Here is a 25,477-nt window from a genome sequence, read left to right as displayed (position 1 = left end):
GCTATTGAACATAATGTGTGTTGTTGCTGCATGTTCTGTAATGAGTCATCTGTAGATTACCGTAGTCCCATCGCCTGGTTGAATCACTTTAGAGTAGACCGTCGTATTCTGCAGATGTTCTATACAGCAGTCTTACAGAGCCTTCTGTCTTTTGGCCTGATTTACACCTTGGCAACATGCATGTCCAAGATCATGCCAAACAGCATGATCAGCAAGTAGGATCATTGGGGTCGATCAGGTGTCTGCAGCAGAGCTGTACGATGACCTTACTCTTAAAAAGGCTGACCAGATCCTCAATGACCCTACCCAACCTCTCCACCTGAAGTTCCGTAAGAGCACCAGGTCAAATGGCAGAATTCTGCAGCAAAAAATCAGAACAACTAGGTACTAGGGATGGGCATTCTAGCAAAAACACTATTCGAAATTCGCTGGCCAAATTCGAATTTAATTCGAAATTCGAAAATAAAAATAAAAATGTAAAAAAAATTAAAAATGTATTTTTTTTTTTTTTTTTTTGTGTGAGTGAAATGTTGCATTGTCTCCCCTGATTCTAAGTCTACGGCTTTATTAATTAATATAAAAAGCTTCTGCTGTGGATTTTTAGCTCAAACAAGCATTGCACCACTGAAGTAAAGAACATGTTACATGACATTGACATTTTCGAAAATAAAAAACAGTTTTGACAATCATGAGTGGTTCATTAAATATTTAGTAGGCTCAGGTCTGAGTGCCAAAGGGGTGCCAAAGTCACCCCCTCTCCCTCTTCATGGGATTTCATCCGCCATTCATTTTTCCATAAACCTTGCTTAAAATGCTTATAAAAATTGTTTTACTTGCTCAAACCAAGCGATTTGACTATACTTAGAATCAGGGGAGACAATGCAACATTTCACCCATTTTTTTTTTTTTTTTTTGAATTTCGAATTTCAATAATAAAAGTCGACCTTGATAATAACAACGATTATTCGAAAATTCGAAATTCGATGCCCATCCCTACTAGGTACAGCAAATCTTTTGTGCCTACAGCAATTGGAGCACTAAACAAGAGATAAGCGGCTGGGGAACTCTGATCTCGACTGTGTATATTGTTGAATTAGATCGCATTTTGTATTTTGACTGTGTATACTGTACTCTCTAGAGCAGGGGTTCCCAAACTTAAGAATGGCCCACTTTGAAATCTGGAAATCTTCCGGGGCCCACCCAACCCTTTAATCACAACTCTGATCAATACACAAGACTAAGATGATGTATTTCCCTATATGTTTTTTATATTATATATATTTTTTATTCCATTAACAGAGCATATTACACCATATTGCCATATCCAACATCTAAGACCATCTAGTCTCATCTCACAATATTGATACAAAATCGATATATTGCCCACCCCTAATATTGAGTGCCAGAATCAACCTCCCAATCAACCTCCCAATTTGCAGAAAAACATCATTATCATTTGATTGTAAAGCTTTTACATGGTATACCGTGATCTGATGTCCCCTATACTTAAAGTCGAGGTGAACCGGAACGGAATGCACTAGCGTGAGCGTCGGAGACTGAGAACAAATTGAGAGGCGGACCATATACGTGTCGATGATTTGATTTGACAATTCTGTCGACTGGCTTTGGCATTGGTCAATCATGGCGTGTTCCACCCCCAAATCGAGTGGGATTGAGCGTGTTGTCGTGCTACGCGAGTGGGATACGCGGAGTACCAGGCAGCCACCTGCTTCGTGCGGGGCGAGCGGACAATCCGATGCATGGGTGCCCGCCCGCCCGCCTGGAATCTCCGACGGGCGACCCCTGACAAACACGCTCTCAAGCACGCGCCATTTACGCTATTTCTGTAAATCCGATATTCCTGGAATGCGTGTTTTAACGAGCCAGTTACATTTCTTTGCATTCTTAGAGATTATAGTTTTTGTTTTTTGTTTATGTTTCATACAATTGGCCAAGTTAGTAGTTAGTTTATCGGATAGGAATTCTGCCAGATGACAGGCACTAGGCGCCATTTTCTACTTCATTTGGAAGAGAAAATTATCCTGAAATGAAGATTTGATTGACAGCTGCATGTCGTGATATGATTGGTTGAAATGGGGTAGAAATTTGATAGTACTAGGTGACGTCAGCAAACTGTAAATTACTGTTATCAATGAAATCTTGAAAAATGAACTTTTGATGTGAAAAAGTGTGAAAAACTAAAGAAATTAGATTTTTGTGATTTCTTTTGCATACATTATTAAATAGGTGCACTGCATACTAGGGGTGTCACGATACACTCAGTTCACGATACGATACGTATCACGATACTGGGTTCACGATAACGATACGATACGATACGATTTTAACAATATTTTTTTAAACTTGAATAATAACAATATATGACTGGAAAAGTAGTATTTTATTTGAAATGCACAGATACAAAACATGCTGTTGTGGGAAATTGTTATTACAATAACAACTAGAAAAAACATGAGATTGGAGATAAGGCTTATCTTGAAATAGAATGAGTTACACCGTCACTTAGATTTACTTTGAACTAAAATGTTTATCAGTAGTATAAATTCTCATTATGCATCTTCAGTTTTTCTTCAAACTCAAGCAACAAGACTTTTCTTAGTCTATTTTTTATGCATCTTCAGTTTTTCCTGTCAAGTAAACAGTTTTGCCAGAAACTCAATTGAATGGTTTCTCTCCTGTATAACTTCTCATGTGTCTCTTCAGAGACTTGTTCAACTGAACTACTTTCCACACATTGAACTTCAACAAACAAAGACGTTTCTTAGTCTATTTTTGAAAAAAAAAAAAAAAGTTTTGATTTTTTTTTTTTTTTTTTTTTTTGCGATATGAGATTTCATCTCAACGATACATATCGTGACGTTTTACTATCGCGAAATTTCGTGGGACGATATATTGTGACACCCCTACTGCATACCCAGGTATTTGAACTAAAAGAAAAGAAAAGTAATTTTTGGGTTCAGCTCGACTTTAAGTTAATGTGATTTCTTTGATATTTTTGCAACCAGATATTAATCACTTAACAGCGTTATGAATCAATAACATTACTTGGCAGAGGGTCTGTGCTCGTACTGAGCGCATTTCCTCATCAAACGCTGATGGTGAAAAACATTTGCTTGTCACAAAGAAATGAAACTCATTTGACTTGACTTATTTGAGGGAATGTAATTATGTTCGCTAATAGGGATGTGTATCGTTTGGATTTTATCGATACCGGTTCCGGTTTCGGTACTGGTTATCGATACAGATATTTATCGATGCTCTTATCGATACTAATCTCCATAATTTGGTGCAAAAAAATAAAGACATGCCGAGAAGATGCGAAGAGATTCACCAGTTATTTTGTTATTACTTATTACAAGTTAAATTCCTGAGGGGGCTTATTTCACCGCTGTGAATATGATGATTTATTAAACCTAGGCCACCTATGTGGTAGAAGTATGCTATTATTATTATTTAATTGGAGCCCTTTGACAAGAGAAAATGGCTGTAGTTTGAGTTTCCCCATGTCACTCTTAAGGGGGAAACCTACTACAACACCCAGCATGCATTGCGCACGTTAGCACGTTAATGAAACTCGACACTCAAAGTTGCCGGTGCAATCTTTAGTTGGGAATGTTTTCATTGACAAAACGTTTTCTTCGAGTCTGGATAAATCACACCTGTTTTCAAAGGATTATTAAACAAACCAGCGCGATGGAGTTACGTTATGTGGAGTTTGTGGAGCAACTTTATCTGCTGAATGGATGGCTGGATAGCGTTAGCTTAGCTGCCTGCAAGCATAACGTTACAGGTAAAGTGAACACCATCGCTGTTTGTTGTTCTGTATTCAGACTTGGCAAAGTGAAGTCCACATAATATTCTGTGTCTGTCAGAAAATGTCATTCAGCAAAGCACCGTGACGTTCGTGCAACGCGAGGCGGAGATTTCTCTGTATCATCACAGGGCAGTCGCTCACTTTCAGACTCTGCATGTTGTGTGATTCTGCAACGCGACCCCCCTAGTATCATAAACAGGTTTTCTTCCAAATACCGATCTTTTAAATCTTTTAAAGCAGCTATGAGCAACTTTTTCGATTGTTATTAAACAGTATAAATTTAATATCAATGCATCACATCTTACCTCTAATAGTCGACGATACCAACGCAGAGTAGTCTCGCTTGAACCCCGAGTGAATCGGCCAGTGTTAGTGTGTCTGTAGCCAGGGCAGATCAGGAATTGAAATGAAACGGTTTGCAGCAGCCACTTCGGCCATAACCACAAAATAACTTCCAAAAAACCTGTTAGAATATAACGAGAGATGTTCCCGCGAGTATGCGTGGCATTCACATTGTTTATGTTATGTTGCTAGGCAGCGCAAACGGCGTAAAAAGGCAGCTGCGTTTCACTTCCTGGTTTCACTTCCGCGTTTCACTTCCGGGTTACCCGGTCCGGTCGCTCTAGAGAGCCCCCTGTTGGCGCGAGTTTAGACAGACTTAATAATCACCTAAGGGAGCAATCTCAGATACACACGGCTTTGGTCTCGTCGACTATTAGAGGTAAGATGTGATGCATTGATATTAAATTTATACTGTTTAATAACAATCGAAAAAGTTGCTCGTAGCTGCTTTAAACCTGCCGCAAGCATAGTGACAGGACAAGAGTGTAAACACGCAACATCAAACGTCTGGTGCCGCCTTCGTCATCGTTAGGGACGGTAAGAAAACAAAAAACAAAATACTGATAGCAGCACCGAACGTCCAGAACGTTATCAATACTCTGGTACTGACCAATCAGGAACCGGTACCAAAATAATACCGGTGCTCGATACCATCCCTATTCGCTAACCTGTTGCTCTTTGAACAATTTGGGATGTTTATCGGTCTAGCAAAGCTGGACGTGTCTGCGTCCTTTCCATCCATGCTCCCTTTGCCTGCGCGACTTTTAAACATTGTTTACAGACGGGCTATGTTGTGTCCATGGGCTTCCTCTGTACTGTCAGCAACGTAACGTAAGAAAAAAATAAGTCCATATTTCGCTCTGTAACTGTTGTTAAAGTTAGAGCTACTAATGTTAGCCTAGCCTTTTAGCTACAACTACGGAAGCGTGAAAGGTCGAGCGACGGTGGCCTGTGGGGAAGCAGGAGGGGATGAGAGAAAAGGAAGAATCGATTCTTGGGAGTTGGGAATCGATCCAGGAATCATGGCATTAAGAATCGCGATCCTTTCAAGAATCGATTTTTTTTGGAGCAGCCCCCCTATTATTTAACCCCTTTCTCGACAAGCTAGCATATTATGCTTGGTACCACTGGATGCCTTAGGTCTTCTAGTTTCTTCTGATAACAGGATCTCCACTGTTTGGCCCACTAGTTTGGAAATTGCATCACATTTGGGAATCGCATCTGCTCTAGAGTGTACCTTGCATTTTTAACTTACAAATATTTTATATTGCTCTGTGTGTGTGTGTGTGTGTGTGTGTGTGTGTGTGTGTGTGTGTTTGTTTATTTGTATATACCTTGCACCTACAGTATGTACTGTAACAACAGACGTGTATGATGACCATGTGAATTTCCCCTTGCGGGATAATAAAGTTACCTTTGACCTTTGGCCTACATTGACCAGCCAATCGGGCATCTCGGACAGTATCTGTCCGAAATAACCGCCAGTGGATACGCTTGCATCCAGACCCATGAATCTATGCAAATTGGAATCATAGAGCCTGGACACCAGGAGGTCCCATAATCCCATTTTCTTACCAGTGTTTCCCAAACTATGGGTCGCGGACCCATGGGGGGGTGGGTCGCCAACTGGTCGTCATGGCAACTCATTACCATATGTTTTTTGTGAGTTTGGGTCCCAGGGAGACAAAAAATGTATCTTTTGGGTCCCAAGATGAAAAAGTTTGGGAACCCCTGTCTTATGCAAATACATTGAAACTAGCAAGCCAGATCGCCTATTATGACTGCAGTCTTCATAGACGTGTTGATGGCAGCTGCAACTAAGGAACCAGAGAGCTGAGATCACATTCAAATACCAATGTCATCGCCACAAATGTACCAGCAGTGTATAGTGGTTCCTACAGGTCTATTTCCTATTCTGTCTATCTTCTGTTCTGTCTATTCAAATTGAAATGGACCTCATGGTGTTTTCTCAGTTGTGGTTGTGTGTAATGTGTATTTATCGAACTAGGCTATGTTTTGGCTGCAAATTTATTGACATTTCATTTGGCAAGTTCCGTATCTTTGTTCAGGCACTAAAGTCTCTTACTCTATTAATAATAGTGCAGAATTATGGTGTGAACAACATTTCAGACTTTTAATTTCTTTTTCATAAATGGCATTAATTAGAAATACCAAGTTTGAATGCAAGCATACTACATCATAGCGGCCAAAACCTGAAGTATACAGAATGTATTGTCCCCAGGTGCTGAGGCAGATGCGTAAGCTGCCCTGGCAGGACCCCGAGATCAAGAGCTACCTGATCTGCTGCATGGTCAACATCTGGAATGTCAAGTACAACAGCATCCACTGTGTGGCCAACCTGCTGGCCGGCCTGGTGGCCTACCAGGAGGACGTGGGCATCCACGTGGTGGATGGTGTCCTGGAGGACATCCGCCTGGGCATGGAGGTGAGGAGGGGAAGGGGAGTTCATGGGGAAAATGATGGCATCTTCACTGATGATGTGATCCACTTATACTTCTACCCAGAGGTGGCCAAATTCTATGAAGGGCCAAAATGAATCTGGATGGAGGGCCGTGGGGAAAAAATAAATGTTGATGTTATGTGGGATTTTTTTTTTTACATTAAATTAGATTATTTTATAGACAATTTACATTCTAAATCTAAAATAGGTTTTCTAGTTTTCATATGGTAAAAGTATGATCAAGCTAGCTTAAAAGATGAGCATGCCACAGCCTCTGAAAAACAGTAATATTGTCCGAGATTCTTTCTTTCTTTCAAAACCATGGAGGGCCAAAACAAGCTGAGTGTGGGACAAGTTTGGCCCGCGGGCCCCAAATTGGTCAGCCGTGACCTAGTAGAAGTAGAGTAGAGTCCCGCAGATAATAACAGACGTGCTGATATACACAACCTCAAGGGTGATATTGGTTTCATACAACAGTTGTATAACAGAGCTAGTCATCAATAATAGTATTTTTTCAAAAGTAATTTCAGACAACAGATGCTTTTTGTCTGTTATTTGTCTCCGCTAACAAGTGTTGCCAAGCAGTGGTAAACTGTTTCCCAACTGCAAGCTAACTAAGATAGCTAATTTGAGGTTACCACAGACGATTTCAGCTTACCACTCATAATATATCCATATTTGTGCTGTCGCTAGATGTCGTCATGTGTAATCAACGGTTACATTAAAACACCTGTGAAGTGGAGTGACACATGTACTGTGAAGCTCTTATACTGTATATCAGCAGGCATGGAATGCCTCTTGTCCAATCAAATTGACTGTTGTATAATGTACTATATTATGGAGCGTTCTGTGGGCGTTGAGGAGTAGAAGGAACAGAGAGAGGACAGGAACACAAAGAATAACAGGTGCTAATCTTGATTGACATGTTTGACCGTAGTAGGAAGATGAAGTAACATGTTACTGTCATGATTATGAAGCGTGTGTCCATGCTGCGAGCCACGTGAGAGCACTGTATGCCTCTACCTAAGATGCAGTCATGTGGCTTCGCACCAGGCTTCATAGTGTCACACATCGGTGAAGTTAGCCCTCAGGCTCTGACGGTGACAGCACTGTATGCCTCTACTTAAGATGCAGTCATGTGGCTTTGCACCATGCTTCGTGGTGTCACCTCGGCTCTGACGGCAGCAAGACCACATGCTGACATGTTGACGAGCACGTGATGAACTGTTTGCCCGATCTAGACCTTTGGATCTACCCAGTTGACTGCTTCTGGTCTGGCATTGAAATGGCCATTTCCTCGGTTGAAAAAAAACGTTCGGTTGAATGAGGGGACTAACGATTAGCCAATCAGCGCCAATAAACAGCGCCACGGGCATGGCTAACAAACCGTTGTCAAGCTATCAAGTGCGCCGCACCAAGGAGTGATAACAACAATTGCAGCCTCTATACGAGGGATCAGCCAATCAGCATTTTTGTAAACGATGGCAATGGGACCCTAGGGAGCCTGAGCTTGAGCGTCTGACTCTAGCCGGCTGACCCTGTTTACATTATAACAAGGCTAGGTCGAAACCTAGCATATGGCCGGTGTGGTAAAGCGTGCACATATCATGTTTCTCATAGGATGATTGCGGAATGGGATGTTATCTGGAGGGGAAAATGTAGCCTAAAAAAAGGAAGTTTAACATTACTTGGCTTGTGTTAAATGAACCTACCGTTCATCAGTTATAAACGTCATGCAGCTCTTTATTTTCTGTGGAGCAGTGCTGTAGTGGTCACTGGTCAAAAAAGCGGATAAAGTAATTTCTGAGGCAGTTTTCTCACATCGTGCTGTTATTGCAAAAAAGGTGGTTAAATAAACTTCAGTCGCCCATATAGGCTACGAGACAATGAGGCTAGAACAACTGAAACTGAATCATATATCCCTAATATAATTGTATTCTTATCAGCATCATCAGCATCATTGTTTATTTTGTGGTTTTCTGGCACCTTGGACTTACCCTGCTAGCCGGGTGCAAGGAGCAGACAGAAAGTAAATGCTGGAAGAACGCTGGTTGAAAACAACGTTAGCTCAGCAGCTGGAGCTAGCTTGATAGCTACCAGCTAACAAGTTAACACGCTGGTCCGCCCGCAATATGCAATGAATTAAGCAGATTGAAAACAACGTTAGCTCAGCTGTGGGACACCAGTGCTGCCTTGGCACACAAGTGCACAACTTTCTCTAACGCTCCCAACTTTCTCTATACACGCTCTGTCGTCATTGGAAACAACTGGAAAACTGAAGAAGCTGGAGCTGTGGAAAAGAAGCTCAGTGGACACACTCAGTGGACACACTCAGTGGACACACTCAGTGTTCACACTCAGTGGACACACGGCCATAATGCACTAGTGGCAGTGGCATACACTTACCGTGGCAAGAACTTGAAAGTGGAGTACAGCGCCATACAGCGGTGACCAGTGGGACGACCAGACCAGATTCGGCACGCAGGTGGTCCCCAGGTCGGTCCCCTGGTCGGGCACGCAAATTGTATGGATGAGTGGAGATGACAGGCCGCCGTGGCGCATGCGCACACACTGGCCAAAAACTGTGACAGTTCACACAACTTTAACACGACATGCATATACATCACACTCTTGAGCTACTTCTGCTCTCACTCAGAATGTCAAAATATATGCGATGTGATGTATAGTTTTTGAGATATTAACGTTTGTTTGGAAGGACTCATACTAGTTAACTTCCGCGGTTCCGGGTGTTTTGCAGTGTCATGATGTCACGCTGTCACGCTGATGTCATCCAGGCCCCAGAATTGTCACATCAAATCATTGAACGCTATGGCCCGCCTCTCAACTCTCTGTCATCTCAGACAAGATTTGTTCTCAGATGGTTTTCAGTCAGATACGTCTCCGAGCCTCGCGCCACATGGGTTCAGGCCGTCTTTAAGCATAAAATATATTTGTGCATATTTGTGTGTAATTCAATCAAAATGTCTCATTGCTCATTTCACATTATGGGCTTTCCTAGATCTAACTGTAACACACACGCTTCTCCATCCCCAGGTCAACCAGCCCAAGTTCAACCAACGGCGCATCAGCAGTGCCAAGTTCCTGGGCGAGCTCTACAACTACCGCATGGTGGAGTCGGCAGTCATCTTCCGGACCCTCTTCTCCTTCATCTCCTTCGGGGTGAACCAGGACGGCAGCCCCAGCCATCTGGACCCGCCCGAGCACCTCTTCCGCATCCGGCTGGTCTGCACCCTGCTCGACACCTGCGGCCAGTACTTTGACCGAGGCTCCAGCAAGAGGAAGCTGGACTGTTTCCTCATCTACTTCCAGGCATGTCTGCTTCCAGTGTAGCTCTTTTTTTTTTCAAATTATGTTTCAACCAATCAGAGAAGCTGAATGGAAACGTCAGAATTTTTGTTTTATACGATTAATTAAATATCTCAAAAATGTTGTTATGCTGGCTTGAAGCAGACTTGAGTCGAGTTGTTGTTGCTGAAGATAACTAGCGATGGAGACATTCCTCAAACAAAAAATAAGGAAAAAGAATAAGACGTAGGCCTGGCATGATCAACCCGATGCATGGTTCCAACTGTGGTGTTGGATGTTTTGAAATGTTGTGTGTAAAATATCTGTCTAGCACATCTCCTTGAGATGACATTGTGTCTCCCATGTACAGTATAAGTCTCCTTACTTGGTATGACCGTAGTAGGTATACTAGTATATTGCCAACTGCATGTTTTTGTTTTTATCTTTGGACGAAAGCATGAAATAGAGCCAACATTAGGCAAAACTAAAGAACACTCAGAACTTGCCCAGTATTCTGAATGGTACTAACCAAGTGATGTTCAGGAAGTCTATTTATTCACTTCAACTCAGCAGAGGGAAATGCACAGTATTTGCATTTATATATTTTTTGCACTATTTGCACTTGGGTAGAAACATAGCTTCTGGGATTTTATATTTTAGGCATTTAGCTGATACAGTGCTGTACAAATCAACTTAGCAGCAAAATTAGCTTTAATTCCTAGCCAACATTATAAGCAACCAAGCAAACCTCTCTCTGTGTAGCTGTGGCTCATATCAGCATCAATTCAACGGAGGCAGATTAGACCTCTATAGTGAAGTTGTTGCCTGACATGATTTGTGTCCTTACAGCGCTACATCTGGTGGAAGAAGAGCATAGATGTGTGGAACAAGGACCACCCGTTCCCCATAGACATCGACTATATGATCAGCGACACCTTGGAGCTGCTCAGGCCCAAGATGAGGCTCAGCTGCTCCCTGGAGGAAGCCACCAAACAGGTCACCGACCTGGAGAGGGAGGTGCTCGTCAAACTAGGTACGCCGGCAGCAGGGTTGAGAGGGTTACTTTAAAAATGTAATCCGATACAATTACCTCTTAAGAATTGTAATCGGTGACGTAATCCAAGTATCACAATATTAAAGTAATATAACTGATTACTTTCTGATACTTTGGGATTATTTACTTTTAAACAGATGGCCTGCATTTGGCTACTGGAGTTTCCAAAAATTTTGTGTTGGTTACAGCAGGCTTTCAGCCAATCTATCTAGTCTTTCTCATTAATAATAATACAAAGTGAAAAATAACACTGTAATGCACCTGGCTACACACACATGCAATTCACCCTTTTCACAGCAGGCATTTTGTGTCTCAAAGGCAGGAAGTAACACAGGTGCAACCAAAACATTAACGAGGGCCCGGAACACCTAAATGGATTGGAAGTTGGAACCTCTCATTAATGTTTTGCTTGCACCTGTGTTACTTCCTGCCTTTTAGACAGAAAATGGCTGCTGGGAAAAAGGTCAATTGTGCATTGTCTCCACCAATAAGCATGTAATTAGAGCGTGCCTGTGTAAGTGTAGCAGGCAGCCAGCCTGGCAGGTCCAGCCACTCTCTCCCCGGCTCAGCAGCATTCCCCTGCTGGCGTTACATCACTCTTCTCTCTCTCGTCTCTCTGTCTCTGTCAGACAGGTTCAGCCCATCTATACACATACCTAACAGCGACCGTCACAGCTGCCAGTCCTGCCCACACTGCAGCGCCCAGCCCATACAGGATTTTTGGGTGTCTGATAATCGGGAACTAAAACCAATGACGTTTAATATATCTGCCACTAATGCATACATGGGCAACATATGCCAATTTTTTTTTTTTTTTTTCCAGTGCACTTGAACGCAACATGCAATATACCCGCTGAATAAGTGTCCAAATATTCATGTCATTCTGGGCAATACTCTTCTGTTATAGCATTTCAGTCTGGAATATGGAATATCTTTCAATAATATTTATGACTAAAAGGCTAAAAGTGTGTAAGAAATGACTGTTCTACATTGAAGTAGAAATTTAAATAATTAACTTGTTGGTTTTGGATTTATTTAGCTTCAAGAGTGCATTTTTGTTCTTGTGTGACCCTCAACACAGGCTTTGAGAATCCCGGGCCACTTACTGATACTTATGCTTAAATTAACCCACTCATATTCTGGTTTATTTCAAGAAAAACATTTCGGCTAGTGGAAATTCTAATTGGCTGGTAACTTTAGCAGCCATATTGGCAGGTGGTGAAAAAAGTTAATTTCAAGCCCTGCAGGGAGAGCAGGTGGTGACATAGGAGTGAGTGAGGAAAATGATCAAATATTGGTGGTTAAGACTGAATAAAGACATCACAATTGTTCATTTAAAATGAGTTATTCCTCTAAACCTGGCTTCAAATGCCCCAAATTTTTCGTGCTGGCGCCGTTCAGCCCTCAGCAATTGTTTTTGTGGCCCTCTCTATCATCAAAGTTGCCCATCCATGGGTTACGGCATGACAATATTTGTTCGGCCCCCGGCAATAATCTGGGTTTCTCATGTGGCCCCCCACGAAAAATAGTTGCCCACCCCTGCATGCATTAGTGACTAATGCATTACTTATGTAGTTGCAGGGTGTTTTGAAGGAAAGTGTTCCTTGCTCCTCCTAATTTTGTGAATGTAAATATCTTAGAAATTATTTTCTATTATAACCATAGTCAAATCAAATTTTGAGATTATAATATGGGGGGTGCATGCCAATAATATTCAATGATATATCATTTGGATCCTGTTATGTTGTAAACTTCCTCTAAAAATACACGCCCGAATGGCTCCTCTCTCTTTTGAGATTTATCTGATTGCCTGTTCAGAGAGTGGGAGACTACAATTCTTTTGAAACAGAGGTCAATGAATAATAATAATAAAAAATAGTCTGATGTTGATCATTAGGATAACATATTCATACAAACTTATGTGTAATCCAATCAAAATCTCACTTTAAAAGTTTGGACTGGCGTGACATCATTACCACCTGACTGTTCTTTCTAATAATGTGATTTATTGCATTGCAATTTTGTTATTTCTTATATTAGGGATGCACGATATTGGATTTCTTTTTCTGGTATCCGATATGACGATATTTTCCAATTCTTTTGGCCATTTACCAATACATGAGCAAATCTTTTCCACCTGATTTCAGACAGCAACTCTCTCCTGTAGTGGAATTAAGACATTATTATGCCTAGTCTTATCGTGATGGCCCACTGGCAGATGCAGACATAAATACAATGCTTTTCAAAATATACACATTCACGACAAAATAAAAAAACTACTTCAACTTAGGTTGTGTAAAACATGCCATATTTTTATTTATTTAGGTAACATTTTCTTTCAAACAAAACTGTAAGATTCATCCTCCTTAAACAGACTTGGATGATGCTCTCCCCGAGACAATCCTGACAATAGCCACCACAACCAGGCCAGGGTAAATTTGACCTATTATATATATATATAAGTTGCAAAACAAATAAATAATGTTTGTACAATAATGTGAATTTAAGTCATTTTATCGGCATGTCGTATTGGCAGAAATGTTCCTTCTGGGCCGATGATGTTGATGAATAACAAGGTAGGCTGCTGCTAAGTGAAGCATAAATGTAGCAGATGTAAATTGTCAGCACAGGGCAGAAGGCAGACATATGTAAATTGTCAGCACAGGGCAGAAGGCAGACATATGTAAATTGTCAGCACAGGGCAGAAGGCAGACATATGTAAATTCTCAGCACAGGGCAGAAGGCAGACAGATGTAAATTGTCAACACAGGGCAGAAGGCAGACAGATGTAAATTGTCAGCACAGGGCAGAAGGCAGACATGTAAATTGTCAACACAGGGCAGAAGACAGACATGTAAATTGTCAGCACAGGGCAGAAGGCAGACAGATGTAAATTGTCAACACAGGGCAGAAGACAGACATGTAAATTGTCAGCACAGGGCAGAAGACAGACAGATGTAAATTGTCAGCACAGGGCAGAAGGCAGACATGTAAATTGTCAGCACAGGGCAGAAGACAGACAGATGTAAATTGTCAACACAGGGCAGAAGGCAGACATGTAAATTGTCAACGCAGGGCAGAAGACAGACAGATGTAAATTGTCAGCACAGGGCAGAAGGCAGACATGTAAATTGTCAACGCAGGGCAGAAGACAGACAGATGTAAATTGTCAGCACAGGGCAGAAGGCAGACATATGTAAATTGTCAACACAGGGCAGAAGGCAGACATATGTAAATTGTCAACACAGGGCAGAAGACAGACATGTAAATTGTCAGCACAGGGCAGAAGACAGACAGATGTAAATTGTCAGCACAGGGCAGAAGGCAGACATGTAAATTGTCAGCACAGGGCAGAAGACAGACAGATGTAAATTGTCAACACAGGGCAGAAGGCAGACATGTAAATTGTCAGCACAGGGCAGAAGACAGACAGATGTAAATTGTCAACACAGGGCAGAAGACAGACATGTAAATTGTCAGCACAGGGCAGAAGACAGACAGATGTAAATTGTCAGCACAGGGCAGAAGGCAGACATGTAAATTGTCAGCACAGGGCAGAAGACAGACAGATGTAAATTGTCAACACAGGGCAGAAGGCAGACACGTAAATTGTCAACGCAGGGCAGAAGACAGACAGATGTAAATTGTCAGCACAGGGCAGAAGGCAGACATGTAAATTGTCAACGCAGGGCAGAAGACAGACAGATGTAAATTGTCAGCACAGGGCAGAAGGCAGACATATGTAAATTGTCAACACAGGGCAGAAGGCAGACATATGTAAATTGTCAACACAGGGCAGAAGGCAGACATGTAAATTGTCAACACAGGGCAGAAGACAGACATGTAAATTGTCAGCACAGGGCAGAAGACAGACAGATGTAAATTGTCAACGCAGGGCAGAAGACAGACAGATGTAAATTGTCAACGCAGGGCAGAAGACAGACAGATGTAAATTGTCAGCACAGGGCAGAAGACAGACAGATGTAAATTGTCAACACAGGGCAGAAGGCAGACATGTAAATTGTCAACGCAGGGCAGAAGACAGACAGATGTAAATTGTCAGCACAGGGCAGAAGGCAGACATGTAAATTGTCAACGCAGGGCAGAAGACAGACAGATGTAAATTGTCAGCACAGGGCAGAAGGCAGACATATGTAAATTGTCAACACAGGGCAGAAGGCAGACATATGTAAATTGTCAACACAGGGCAGAAGGCAGACATGTAAATTGTCAACACAGGGCAGAAGACAGACATGTAAATTGTCAGCACAGGGCAGAAGACAGACAGATGTAAATTGTCAACGCAGGGCAGAAGACAGACAGATGTAAATTGTCAACGCAGGGCAGAAGACAGACAGATGTAAATTGTCAGCACAGGGCAGAAGACAGACAGATGTAAATTGTCAACGCAGGGCAGAAGACAGACAGATGTAAATTGTCAACACAGGGCAGAAGACAGACATGTAAATTGTCAGCACAGGGCAGAAGACAGACAGATGTAAATTGTCAACGCAGGGCAGAAGACAGACAGATGTAAATTGTCAGCACAGGGCAGAAGGCTGACATATGTAAATTGTCAACACAGGGCAGAAGGCAGACATATGTAAATTGTCAACACAGGGCAGAAGGCAGACATGTAAATTGTCAACACAGGGCAGAAGACAGACATGTAAATTGTCAACGCAGGGCAGAAGACAGACAGATGTAAATTGTCAACACAGGGCAGAAGGCAGACATGTAAATTGTCAACGCAGGGCAGAAGACAGACAGATGTAAATTGTCAGCACAGGGCAGAAGGCAGACATATGTAAATTGTCAACACAGGGCAGAAGGCAGACATATGTAAATTGTCAACACAGGGCAGAAGGCAGACATGTAAATTGTCAACACAGGGCAGAAGACAGACAGATGTAAATTGTCAGCACAGGGCAGAAGACAGACATGTAAATTGTCAACGCAGGGCAGAAGGCAGACAGATGTAAATTGTCAGCACAGGGCAGAAGACAGACATGTAAATTGTCAACGCAGGGCAGAAGACAGACAGATGTAAATTGTCAGCACAGGGCAGAAGACAGACATGTAAATTGTCAACGCAGGGCAGAAGACAGACAGATGTAAATTGTCAACGCAGGGCAGAAGACAGACAGATGTAAATTGTCAACGCAGGGCAGAAGACAGACAGATGTAAATTGTCAGCACAGGGCAGAAGACAGACATGTAAATTGTCAACGCAGGGCAGAAGACAGACATGTAAATTGTCAACGCAGGGCAGAAGACAGACAGATGTAAATTGTCAACGCAGGGCAGAAGACAGACACATGTAAATTGTCAACGCAGGGCAGAAGACAGACAGATGTAAATTGTCAGCACAGGGCAGAAGACAGACATGTAAATTGTCAAAGCAGGGCAGAAGACAGACAGATGTAAATTGTCAGCACAGGGCAGAAGGCAGACATACTGTATGTAAATTGTCAACACAGGGCAGAAGGCAGACATATGTAAATTGTCAACACAGGGCAGAAGGCAGACATGTAAATTGTCAACACAGGGCAGAAGACAGACATTTAAATTGTCAACGCAGGGCAGAAGACAGATGTAAATTGTCAGCACAGGGCAGAAGGCAGACATGTAAATTGTCAACGCAGGGCAGAAGACAGACAGATGTAAATTGTCAGCACAGGGCAGAAGACAGACATGTAAATTGTCAACACAGGGCAGAAGACAGACAGATGTAAATTGTCAGCACAGGGCAGAAGACAGACATGTAAATTGTCAACGCAGGGCAGAAGACAGACAGATGTAAATTGTCAACGCAGGGCAGAAGACAGACAGATGTAAATTGTCAACGCAGGGCAGAAGACAGACAGATGTAAATTGTCAGCACAGGGCAGAAGACAGACATGTAAATTGTCAACGCAGGGCAGAAGACAGACATGTAAATTGTCAACGCAGGGCAGAAGACAGACAGATGTAAATTGTCAACGCAGGGCAGAAGACAGACACATGTAAATTGTCAACGCAGGGCAGAAGACAGACAGATGTAAATTGTCAGCACAGGGCAGAAGACAGACATGTAAATTGTCAAAGCAGGGCAGAAGACAGACAGATGTAAATTGTCAGCACAGGGCAGAAGGCAGACATACTGTATGTAAATTGTCAACACAGGGCAGAAGGCAGACATATGTAAATTGTCAACACAGGGCAGAAGGCAGACATGTAAATTGTCAACACAGGGCAGAAGACAGACATTTAAATTGTCAACGCAGGGCAGAAGACAGATGTAAATTGTCAGCACAGGGCAGAAGGCAGACATGTAAATTGTCAACGCAGGGCAGAAGACAGACAGATGTAAATTGTCAGCACAGGGCAGAAGGTAGACATGTAAATTGTCAACGCAGGGCAGAAGACAGACAGATGTAAATTGTCAACACAGGGCAGAATGCAGACAGATGTAAATTGTCAACACAGGGCAGAAGACAGACATGTAAATTGTCAACGCAGGGCAGAAGACAGACAGATGTAAATTGTCAGCACAGGGCAGAAGGCAGACATGTAAATTGTCAACGCAGGGCAGAAGACAGACAGATGTAAATTGTCAACACAGGGCAGAATGCAGACAGATGTAAATTGTCAACGCAGGGCAGAAGACAGACAGATGTAAATTGTCAACACAGGGCAGAAGACAGACAGATGTAAATTGTCAACACAGGGCAGAAGACAGACATGTAAATTGTCAACACAGGGCAGAAGGCAGACATGTAAATTGTCAACACAGGGCAGAAGACAGACAGATGTAAATTGTCAACGCAGGGCAGAAGACAGACAGATGTAAATTGTCAACGCAGGGCAGAAGACAGACAGATGTAAATTGTCAACGCAGGGCAGAAGACAGACAGATGTAAATTGTCAACACAGGGCAGAAGACAGACAGATGTGAATGAATGGAACAAAGCAGATGAGCGAGCTGGAGTCAGGTGGCTGCTGCAGACTCTGGGAGAGAGCAGTGGTGGCCTAAAGGTTAGAGAAGTGAGCTTGTGACCAGAAGGTCGTCGGTTCAATCCCCGGGGACCGGCAGGATAAATCTTGGTGGGGAAAGTGAAACGGCAGTGCTTGCCCCTCCCTCATTACCGCCACTGAGGTGCCCTTGAGCAAGGCCCTTAACGCCAACTGCTCCAGTGGAGCTGATCAGTGGCCAGCAGATCAGACTGTGGTTGTACTGGTCAACTTCCAGGTATAAATGTGTGTGAATGTGAACAGGGCACTCCTGAAAAAGAGAGCATTGCTCTCAGTGAGACTCCCCCTGTATAAATAACAGTGAGAGAGGGAAGCATTCCTGTAGCAGGTGTAAGGAGCTCCCCAGGCAGGCTCTTGGCATTCAGCTTGACAGCATTGTTTTACAGTTTCAAGGTGTTGATGTGTCATGTGGAGAGAATGCCTTCAGCCAACCACAGCTCCACCCTCCGCACGTGTGTCCGTGAGTGCATATCCTCGCTGTCGGACGGAAACCTTGTATCTCAAAATTCAGTCTTTTCCCCCCCCATACATTTTCCCCATAAATGGATTTAGTGGGTGGTACCCAAAAGTTTCAGCTACTTTGGACCAGCAAAATATGTTATATTAGTGGTTGTAATGTTATTATTACTATTACACTTATCATTACTATTACACTATATTAACATTTTAATGTTTTTTCTTCCTTGTGGAAAAATGCCTTTTTTGGAGATAAGCTTTCCGTCCAACAGCGATGATGTGTGTGTGTGTGTGTGTGTGTGTGTGTGTGTGTGTGTGTGTGTGTGTGTGTGTGTGTGTGAATGAAAGGGAGAGAGTGATTGATGAGGGAGATGAAGGCCCTCAAGCTAAACAGTGGCCACATTGTTAACCAGGATAAGGCATTCCACAGGCCCCAGTTTACACAGACCTGATCTTCCACTTCCTCACATCATCTCCCTGCTCTGTCACCACTCTCAACTCATTTTGCTCTCTGATTGGTCTGGTGCTCATTGGTGTGCAACACCGAAGCTCACCTTTTATTAAAGCAATTATTTCCTCATGCCTTCTTTCATGATAATGCTTTTGTTGGCGTAAAGCCGTTCACCCGGGTTGGACATACTTGGAGTAGTTTATGATATAATCTGTCATAACATCTCTGTGTGTAATCTGATTACTGCATTTAAAGCCTGTTGAGAAGATGGCCATTATTCATGTATACTAGCATCATGGTCAACATAGGGAAAACTTGACTGATTGTGCGAGTTGCGTTCTTTTCCTTGTTCCCTCAAAGAGCACCGACTTCTTCCCACATGCCCTCTGATCTCATGTTGTGTGTTTTTAACGTGTCTCAATGCGTGTGTTCATGAAGGCCTGGCCATGGATGTGTGTTCTTAACGTGTCTCAATGCGTGTGTTCATGAAGGCCTGGCCATGGATGTGTGTTCTTAACGTGTCTCAATGCGTGTGTTCATGAAGGCCTGGCCATGGATGTGTGTTCTTAACGTGTCTCTCAATGCGTGTGTTCATGAAGGCCTGGCCATGGATGTGTGTTTTTAACGTGTATCAATGCGTGTGTTCATGAAGGCCTGGCCATGGATGTGTGTTCTTAACGTGTCTCAATGCGTGTGTTCATGAAGGCCTGGCCATGGATGTGTGTTCTTAACGTGTCTCAATGCGTGTGTTCATGAAGGCCTGGCCATGGATGTGTGTTCTTAACGTGTCTCAATGCGTGTGTTCATGAAGGCCTGGCCATGGATGTGTGTTCTTAACGTGTCTCTCAATGCGTGTGTTCATGAAGGCCTGGCCATGGATGTGTGTTCTTAACGTGTCTCAATGCGTGTGTTCATGAAGGCCTGGCCATGGATGTGTGTTTTTAACATGTCTCAATGCGTGTGTTCATGAAGGCCTGGCCATGGATGTGTGTTCTTAACGTGTCTCTCAATGCGTGTGTTCATGAAGGCCTGGCCATGGATGTGTGTTTTTAACGTGTCTCAATGCGTGTGTTCATGAAGGCCTGGCCATGGATGTGTGTTCTTAACGTGTCTCTCAATGCGTGTGTTCATGAAGGCCTGGCCATGGAGAAGGACGGCCGTTGTTCCAGCGCCGAGGGCGAGGCTCTTGACGAGGAAGACGATGACGGCGATGACGATGAAGAGGGTGGGGCCGAGACGGAGGAGCAGTCGGGCAACGAGAGCGAGATTAACGAACAGGAGGAGGAAGTGAGTGAAAACCCCTCTGCCACTAGATTGATATGTTGATACCACACTGTTGATATACATTTTCATGCATGACATGAAAATGTTTTTTTGATTTTCTGCTTGGTCCATCATGGGACAGTCAAACTCTCCAAACACAGGCTAATGAAAGTCGTTTATGTGGCATAGCAGCTCCTGAGGACAGGGTGAGACTAGGGCTGTCAAATTTGGTCCAAAATCATATTTGAATATTCCCTCTAAACAAAACATATTCCTTTAAATATATTCGAATACATACTCTCCCCCCCTCCCCCCCCCCCCCTTTTTTTATAGCGTTCATGGCAAGGCAAGCCAAAACAACCATATATATATATATATATATACACATACACACACACACACACACACACACATATATATATATATATATATTAGGGCTGTCAATCGATTAAAATATTTAATCGCGATTAATCGCATGATTTCCATAGTTAACTCACGATTAATCGCAAATTAATCGCATTTTTTTAATCTGTTCTAAATCTACCTTAAACCGAGGTAGGCTACTTTAAACCTGAGAGCTTTGTGCAAAGATGCACTGTTGTATTAATATGGGTAGCTATCATTCGTATGGGGTAAGTATTTGGCCATTGGTAATATTGTTATTATTGCTACTAGTTACTGGGAATACACATCTCTCAGGCTGCACTGTGTGAAGTTAATTGGTGCTATCCTCTACATCTCTCCAGCCACAGACAGGAGAAGCTGCGTGCATGCTCTCTCCCCCCTCTCTCTTTCTCTCTCGGTACCTCTCTCTCTCACGTTTCCGTTCTCCGTCTGTCTCTCACTCTCTCTGCCACGGTGAGACGAGACAGACGGGGAGAGCTGACGCGCTCCCTCTCTCTCTCACCCAAAATGCTTTCTCAATTTGAAGCTGAACTTGCCAATATACCCATTTTATTCCTCCTTTTCTGCTCACGGAGCTTTCTTTCTGCTTGCTATCAACGTTACTGCTTCCTGATTTCCAAAACTACGGCGCGGACCAAGGCTCAAACATCACAGAACGTGCATGCGTTAATCGCGCGTTAAAAGAAATTGTGGCGTTAATAGGAACGATAGTTAACGCGCGATTAACGCGTTAACGCTGACAGCCCTAATATATATATATTGGGGATGTCACGATATTTCGTCCCACGAAATTTCGCGATATCAAAACGTGACGATATCGCGAGAAAAAGAACCTCTTAAGTTAGGGTGTAAAGTCCACACTAACTGCTACGTTCACACTAGTTAGATTGACACTAAAGTTGTGTCTTTGTTTAGTTGCACCACGGAGACGTAAGGTACATCTTAACTAGTACTCCTTAAACCTCACACTAGCCAAAATAGTGTCGCAGAAAATGACGTGTACAGTATCTGTGACCAATCAGTGAAAAGCACGGTGGAAACGATGTTTATTTTTTCCCGTTGTTTAATTAAGTGGAATGTAAACAGTCGGGACATGTTGACCACCGCCAGAGGTGTAGTGCTATCTGGATAAGTGGGGGAACGCACCTATATGGGGAACACCCGCACACGCACAGGTCCCAACACCCCTCCCCCCGCACGCGCACACGCACACATTCACGTAGCCTATTAATTCATTAATCGTTTGGGTAATCGCTTATATCAATGAATTAAACGAGCAAACTCACGGATTCCTCAAGTGCTGCAAACCACTGTCACTGACACACATGACTTAACTTATTGTGTCCTCTATAAACATTGCAGAAGTAGCCCATGACATTTGCAGCTCTGAAACTAAAAGACGTATATGGGCACAGCAGAGCAGAGTCAGTTATCAACACAAACGGCTAAACAATCTCTCAACGAGTCTCAAGTTGCACAAGGCATTTGGCACGGCGGCCGGCATTTTTAGAATTTTGTGGCGAATTCTGGTGATGCAAATTGCAATGGGGTGATTAACGCTAACTTTTGATTCAACCGTGTTGAAAAGAAACACGCTTTTAACATTGTTTCCATGATTGTAAACGTACCTTTTTAGCAGCTGGTCCGAAAAATGAAAGGATGTTTGGCTGCCTTTTTCATCTTTACTTGTTATAGTGAGGTACTGGGGGAAAAAAACATATTTTGATGCTGAAAAAGCCAGTATAGCTGTTTCAGTATAGCTTTTATTAAACTGAGGTTTCCCCCGCGCTGTAGCTAGTTAAGGTGGAATGTTTCCTTCTTCCTTCAAGCCGCGAGTTGATGCCATCTGAATAATTCAGCCCACCTTAAATATAGGATGAATGACAACTTTGCCGACAACACGTTACCGATGCAAAAACAATGCTGCGCCATGGTGCCAATTGCCAGCTGTGCCAATTACCTACTCTACGGAGGACTTTACACCTAGTAAGACGTAGGTGTAAAATTTAAGTTCTAACTTATGCCTACGTTGTAACTATTTCACTTGGTGCAACCCAAATATTTTTAGTAGAGATGCTGCGATCCGATCATGTGATCGGATATCGGCGCGATATCAGCCAAAAAACATGGATCGGATCGGATCGGATTCCAGCGAAAATGACCGATCCAAGGCTCCGATATAAGCACTCCATTCCATGACTCCGCTCCAGGATTTCTATCCAGCATGCAGCAGCAGCAGCAGCAGCAGCAGCACACAGAGGCCGCGTTGAGCCTAGGATGGCCAGGGCCAAAACGTTGTCTTGCTTCAACATACATCGCATCGCATAAACCATTTCCACCCGCAGGTTTGAGGAGTAGCTAACATAAACGTCAGATAAATACTCTATAGGCTAACGTTACCCACTGAGGCAGCTAACATGGCTAATTAGCTAGCTAACACCAGCTATATTTCTCCTCTAACTCACGTTAACGACACGTTAGTTGACTGAGCGAACGGCGCTGTACAGCAGGTCGTTATCAAAACGTATTGCACTGAAGAGAAGTAACATTAGATAATGACGAAAGACTCCTCCAATCTGGCAGTGGAAATGTATGCACAAACTTTGTGTGTAACTTTGCGAGACTCAACCGAATGACTGATGAGTCTCGCGTTGAGCCTAGGATGGCCAGGGCTTAGATCTGCGTGAGCACGACCCGTCGTAATTTGTCCAATTCAAGGTACCGGTACATTAAAACGTTGTCTTGCTTCAACATACATCGCATCGCATAAACCATTTCCACCCACAGGTTTGAGGAGTAGCTAACATAAACGTCAGATAAATACTCTCTATAGGCTAACGTTACCCACTGAGGCAGCTAACATGGCTAATTAGCTAGCTAACAGCAGCTATATCTTTCTCCTCTAACTCACGTTAACGACACGTTAGTTGACTGAGCGAACGGCGCTGTACAGCAGGTCAAAACGTATTGCACTGAAGAGAAGTAACATTAGAAAATGACAAAAGACTCCTCCAATCTGGCAGTGGAAATGTATGCACAAACAGGGACAGGGCTGTGTGTGTGTGTGTGAGAGACAGGGACAGGGCTGTGTGTGTATGTGTCCTGTGTGAGACAGAGTGGGGGTGTATGTGTGAGGAAATAATAATTATTTGTGTCCAGTGTTCACCCATTACAAAAGAAGTGTGTATTTGATTGTTATGTTTTAGTTTTACATCAAATGAATTACCGGTAGATGAACTAAATCGTTTACATACTATATTACCAAAGCACACACCTACATACCTAACCCTAAAAATGTTTGTTGCCTGCTAGCTATCAGACAGCATAGAGAGACTTAAATATGTGCTGTATCGGTATCGGATCGAAATCGGTATCGAATCGGGTATCGAAATTTGATCGGAATCGGATCGGTTTTGAGCTAAAATATCGAAATCGGATCGGAATTGAAAAATCTCGATCGCAGCATCTCTAATTTTTAGTAGTGCGTAAACTCGGACTTAGTGAGACTTTACGCTCAAACTAGGTTACGTTTCAACTTACGCATAGCTGGTGCAACCCACTGCTGAACAACATGCTGCACTGACAGGCCGGCACTGATCTGCATTCTCTCTCTCTCTTTTTCATTGCTTTGCTTGAAATGGGGACTACACCGACGCTCATTAAATAACCGACAAGATTAAAAGTGCTATTTATAGAATGCAATCCCCTGGCTGGCGAAGATTTCGCAACACTTATTCACGTTTCCCTATGCGGTTTCCCCGTGCGGACTGTGTGTTTCAGTGGATGACAGCAGGGCGCACTGGCTGTGTGTGTCTGCCTCTGCCTGCACTGACAGAGGCAGAGGCTCTCCCTGACACTCTGACAGGGAGAGCCGGCCGGTCCAAGTGGCAGGCAGGCAAGATATCTCCCCTAATCTGTAAAGACCTAGTCTGAAATGAACTAGTTGTCGTGCTATTGTTTCCACGGGCACAACATGTCGGGTAAGCAGTTAATCAATGCATAGCCTACACATGAATCTCGCTCTGAATGCGTCTAATGTGCGCATATCTGTCATTAGGCGATGCAGCTCTGTACTCCCGTTGTGAAACAATTTCTCTGGCATGTGTTGGATTGATTAAAGAAAGAGTAACGTTAACTTGATACGTTTCAATCGTCAATTAACGCTGCACAATGCTTAACATGCAGTGCAGTCAGAGAGTACACAAACACAGCTTGTTGCCTGCATAAGTTATTACGATATAGAATGTATAGTTTATTTTTCTTTTACCATTACCATGCAACAAACAGTTAGTTTGTGACAGTGTAACACATTATATTGCAAGATAAGCCTTATCTTCCATGTTGTTTTTTAGTTATTATAATAACAATTTCCAACAACAGCATTTGTTTTGCATTTTGTGTATTTCAAATAAAAGACTATTTTTCCAGTCATATATTTTCATTATTCAAGTTTTGTAAAAAAATAAATAAATCGTGAACTCAATATCGTGTATCGTATCGTGAACTGAGGGTATCGTGACACCCCTAATATATGTATATATATATATATATCCGATATCGTGTATCGTATCGTGAACTGAGGGTATCGTGACACCCCTAATATATGTATATATATATATATATATATATATATATATATATATATATATATATATATATATATGCTGACTAACCCCAAGTTTAGCACTGTCAGATATGGTTCCCAGCTTTGGACACATTGGTATCAGTGCCTTGTGCAAAATGAGTTTTTTGTTTTTTGTCTTTTATGTCCCTGTGTTTTTTTTTTTTAATGTTGTATGTACTTTTTATGGACCCTGAGTCTGCTCAATAAACTTGATTGATTGATTGATATATATACTTGGTATATTTATTTTTAACATAAAAAAACAT

At 42.7% G+C, this 25,477-nt stretch overlaps 1 protein-coding gene across 3 annotated transcripts in view; it reads left to right on the top strand.

Annotated features, from left to right (window-relative positions):
- Window positions 1-25,477, top strand: part of upf2 (UPF2 regulator of nonsense mediated mRNA decay) — a gene marked incomplete at its 3' end in the record, with an annotated part of 97,066 nt that overhangs the window by 50,457 nt on the left and 21,132 nt on the right. For all 3 annotated transcript variants that reach the window (XM_083654510.1, XM_083654509.1, XM_083654511.1), the window contains exons 13-16: window positions 6,420-6,623; window positions 9,693-9,968; window positions 10,794-10,977; window positions 20,055-20,206. In XM_083654510.1, the coding sequence (XP_083510636.1) occupies window positions 6,420-6,623; window positions 9,693-9,968; window positions 10,794-10,977; window positions 20,055-20,206 (816 nt within the window). The remainder of the gene's footprint in view (window positions 1-6,419; window positions 6,624-9,692; window positions 9,969-10,793; window positions 10,978-20,054; window positions 20,207-25,477) is intronic.

Source organism: Poromitra crassiceps (genome assembly GCF_964638095.1).
Source record: "Poromitra crassiceps genome assembly, chromosome: 2".
In the NCBI taxonomy this organism is placed as follows: Eukaryota; Metazoa; Chordata; class Actinopteri; order Beryciformes; family Melamphaidae; genus Poromitra; species Poromitra crassiceps.
Note: the sequence above shows the minus strand (reverse complement) of the source record. Positions and strands in the feature narration are given on the sequence as shown.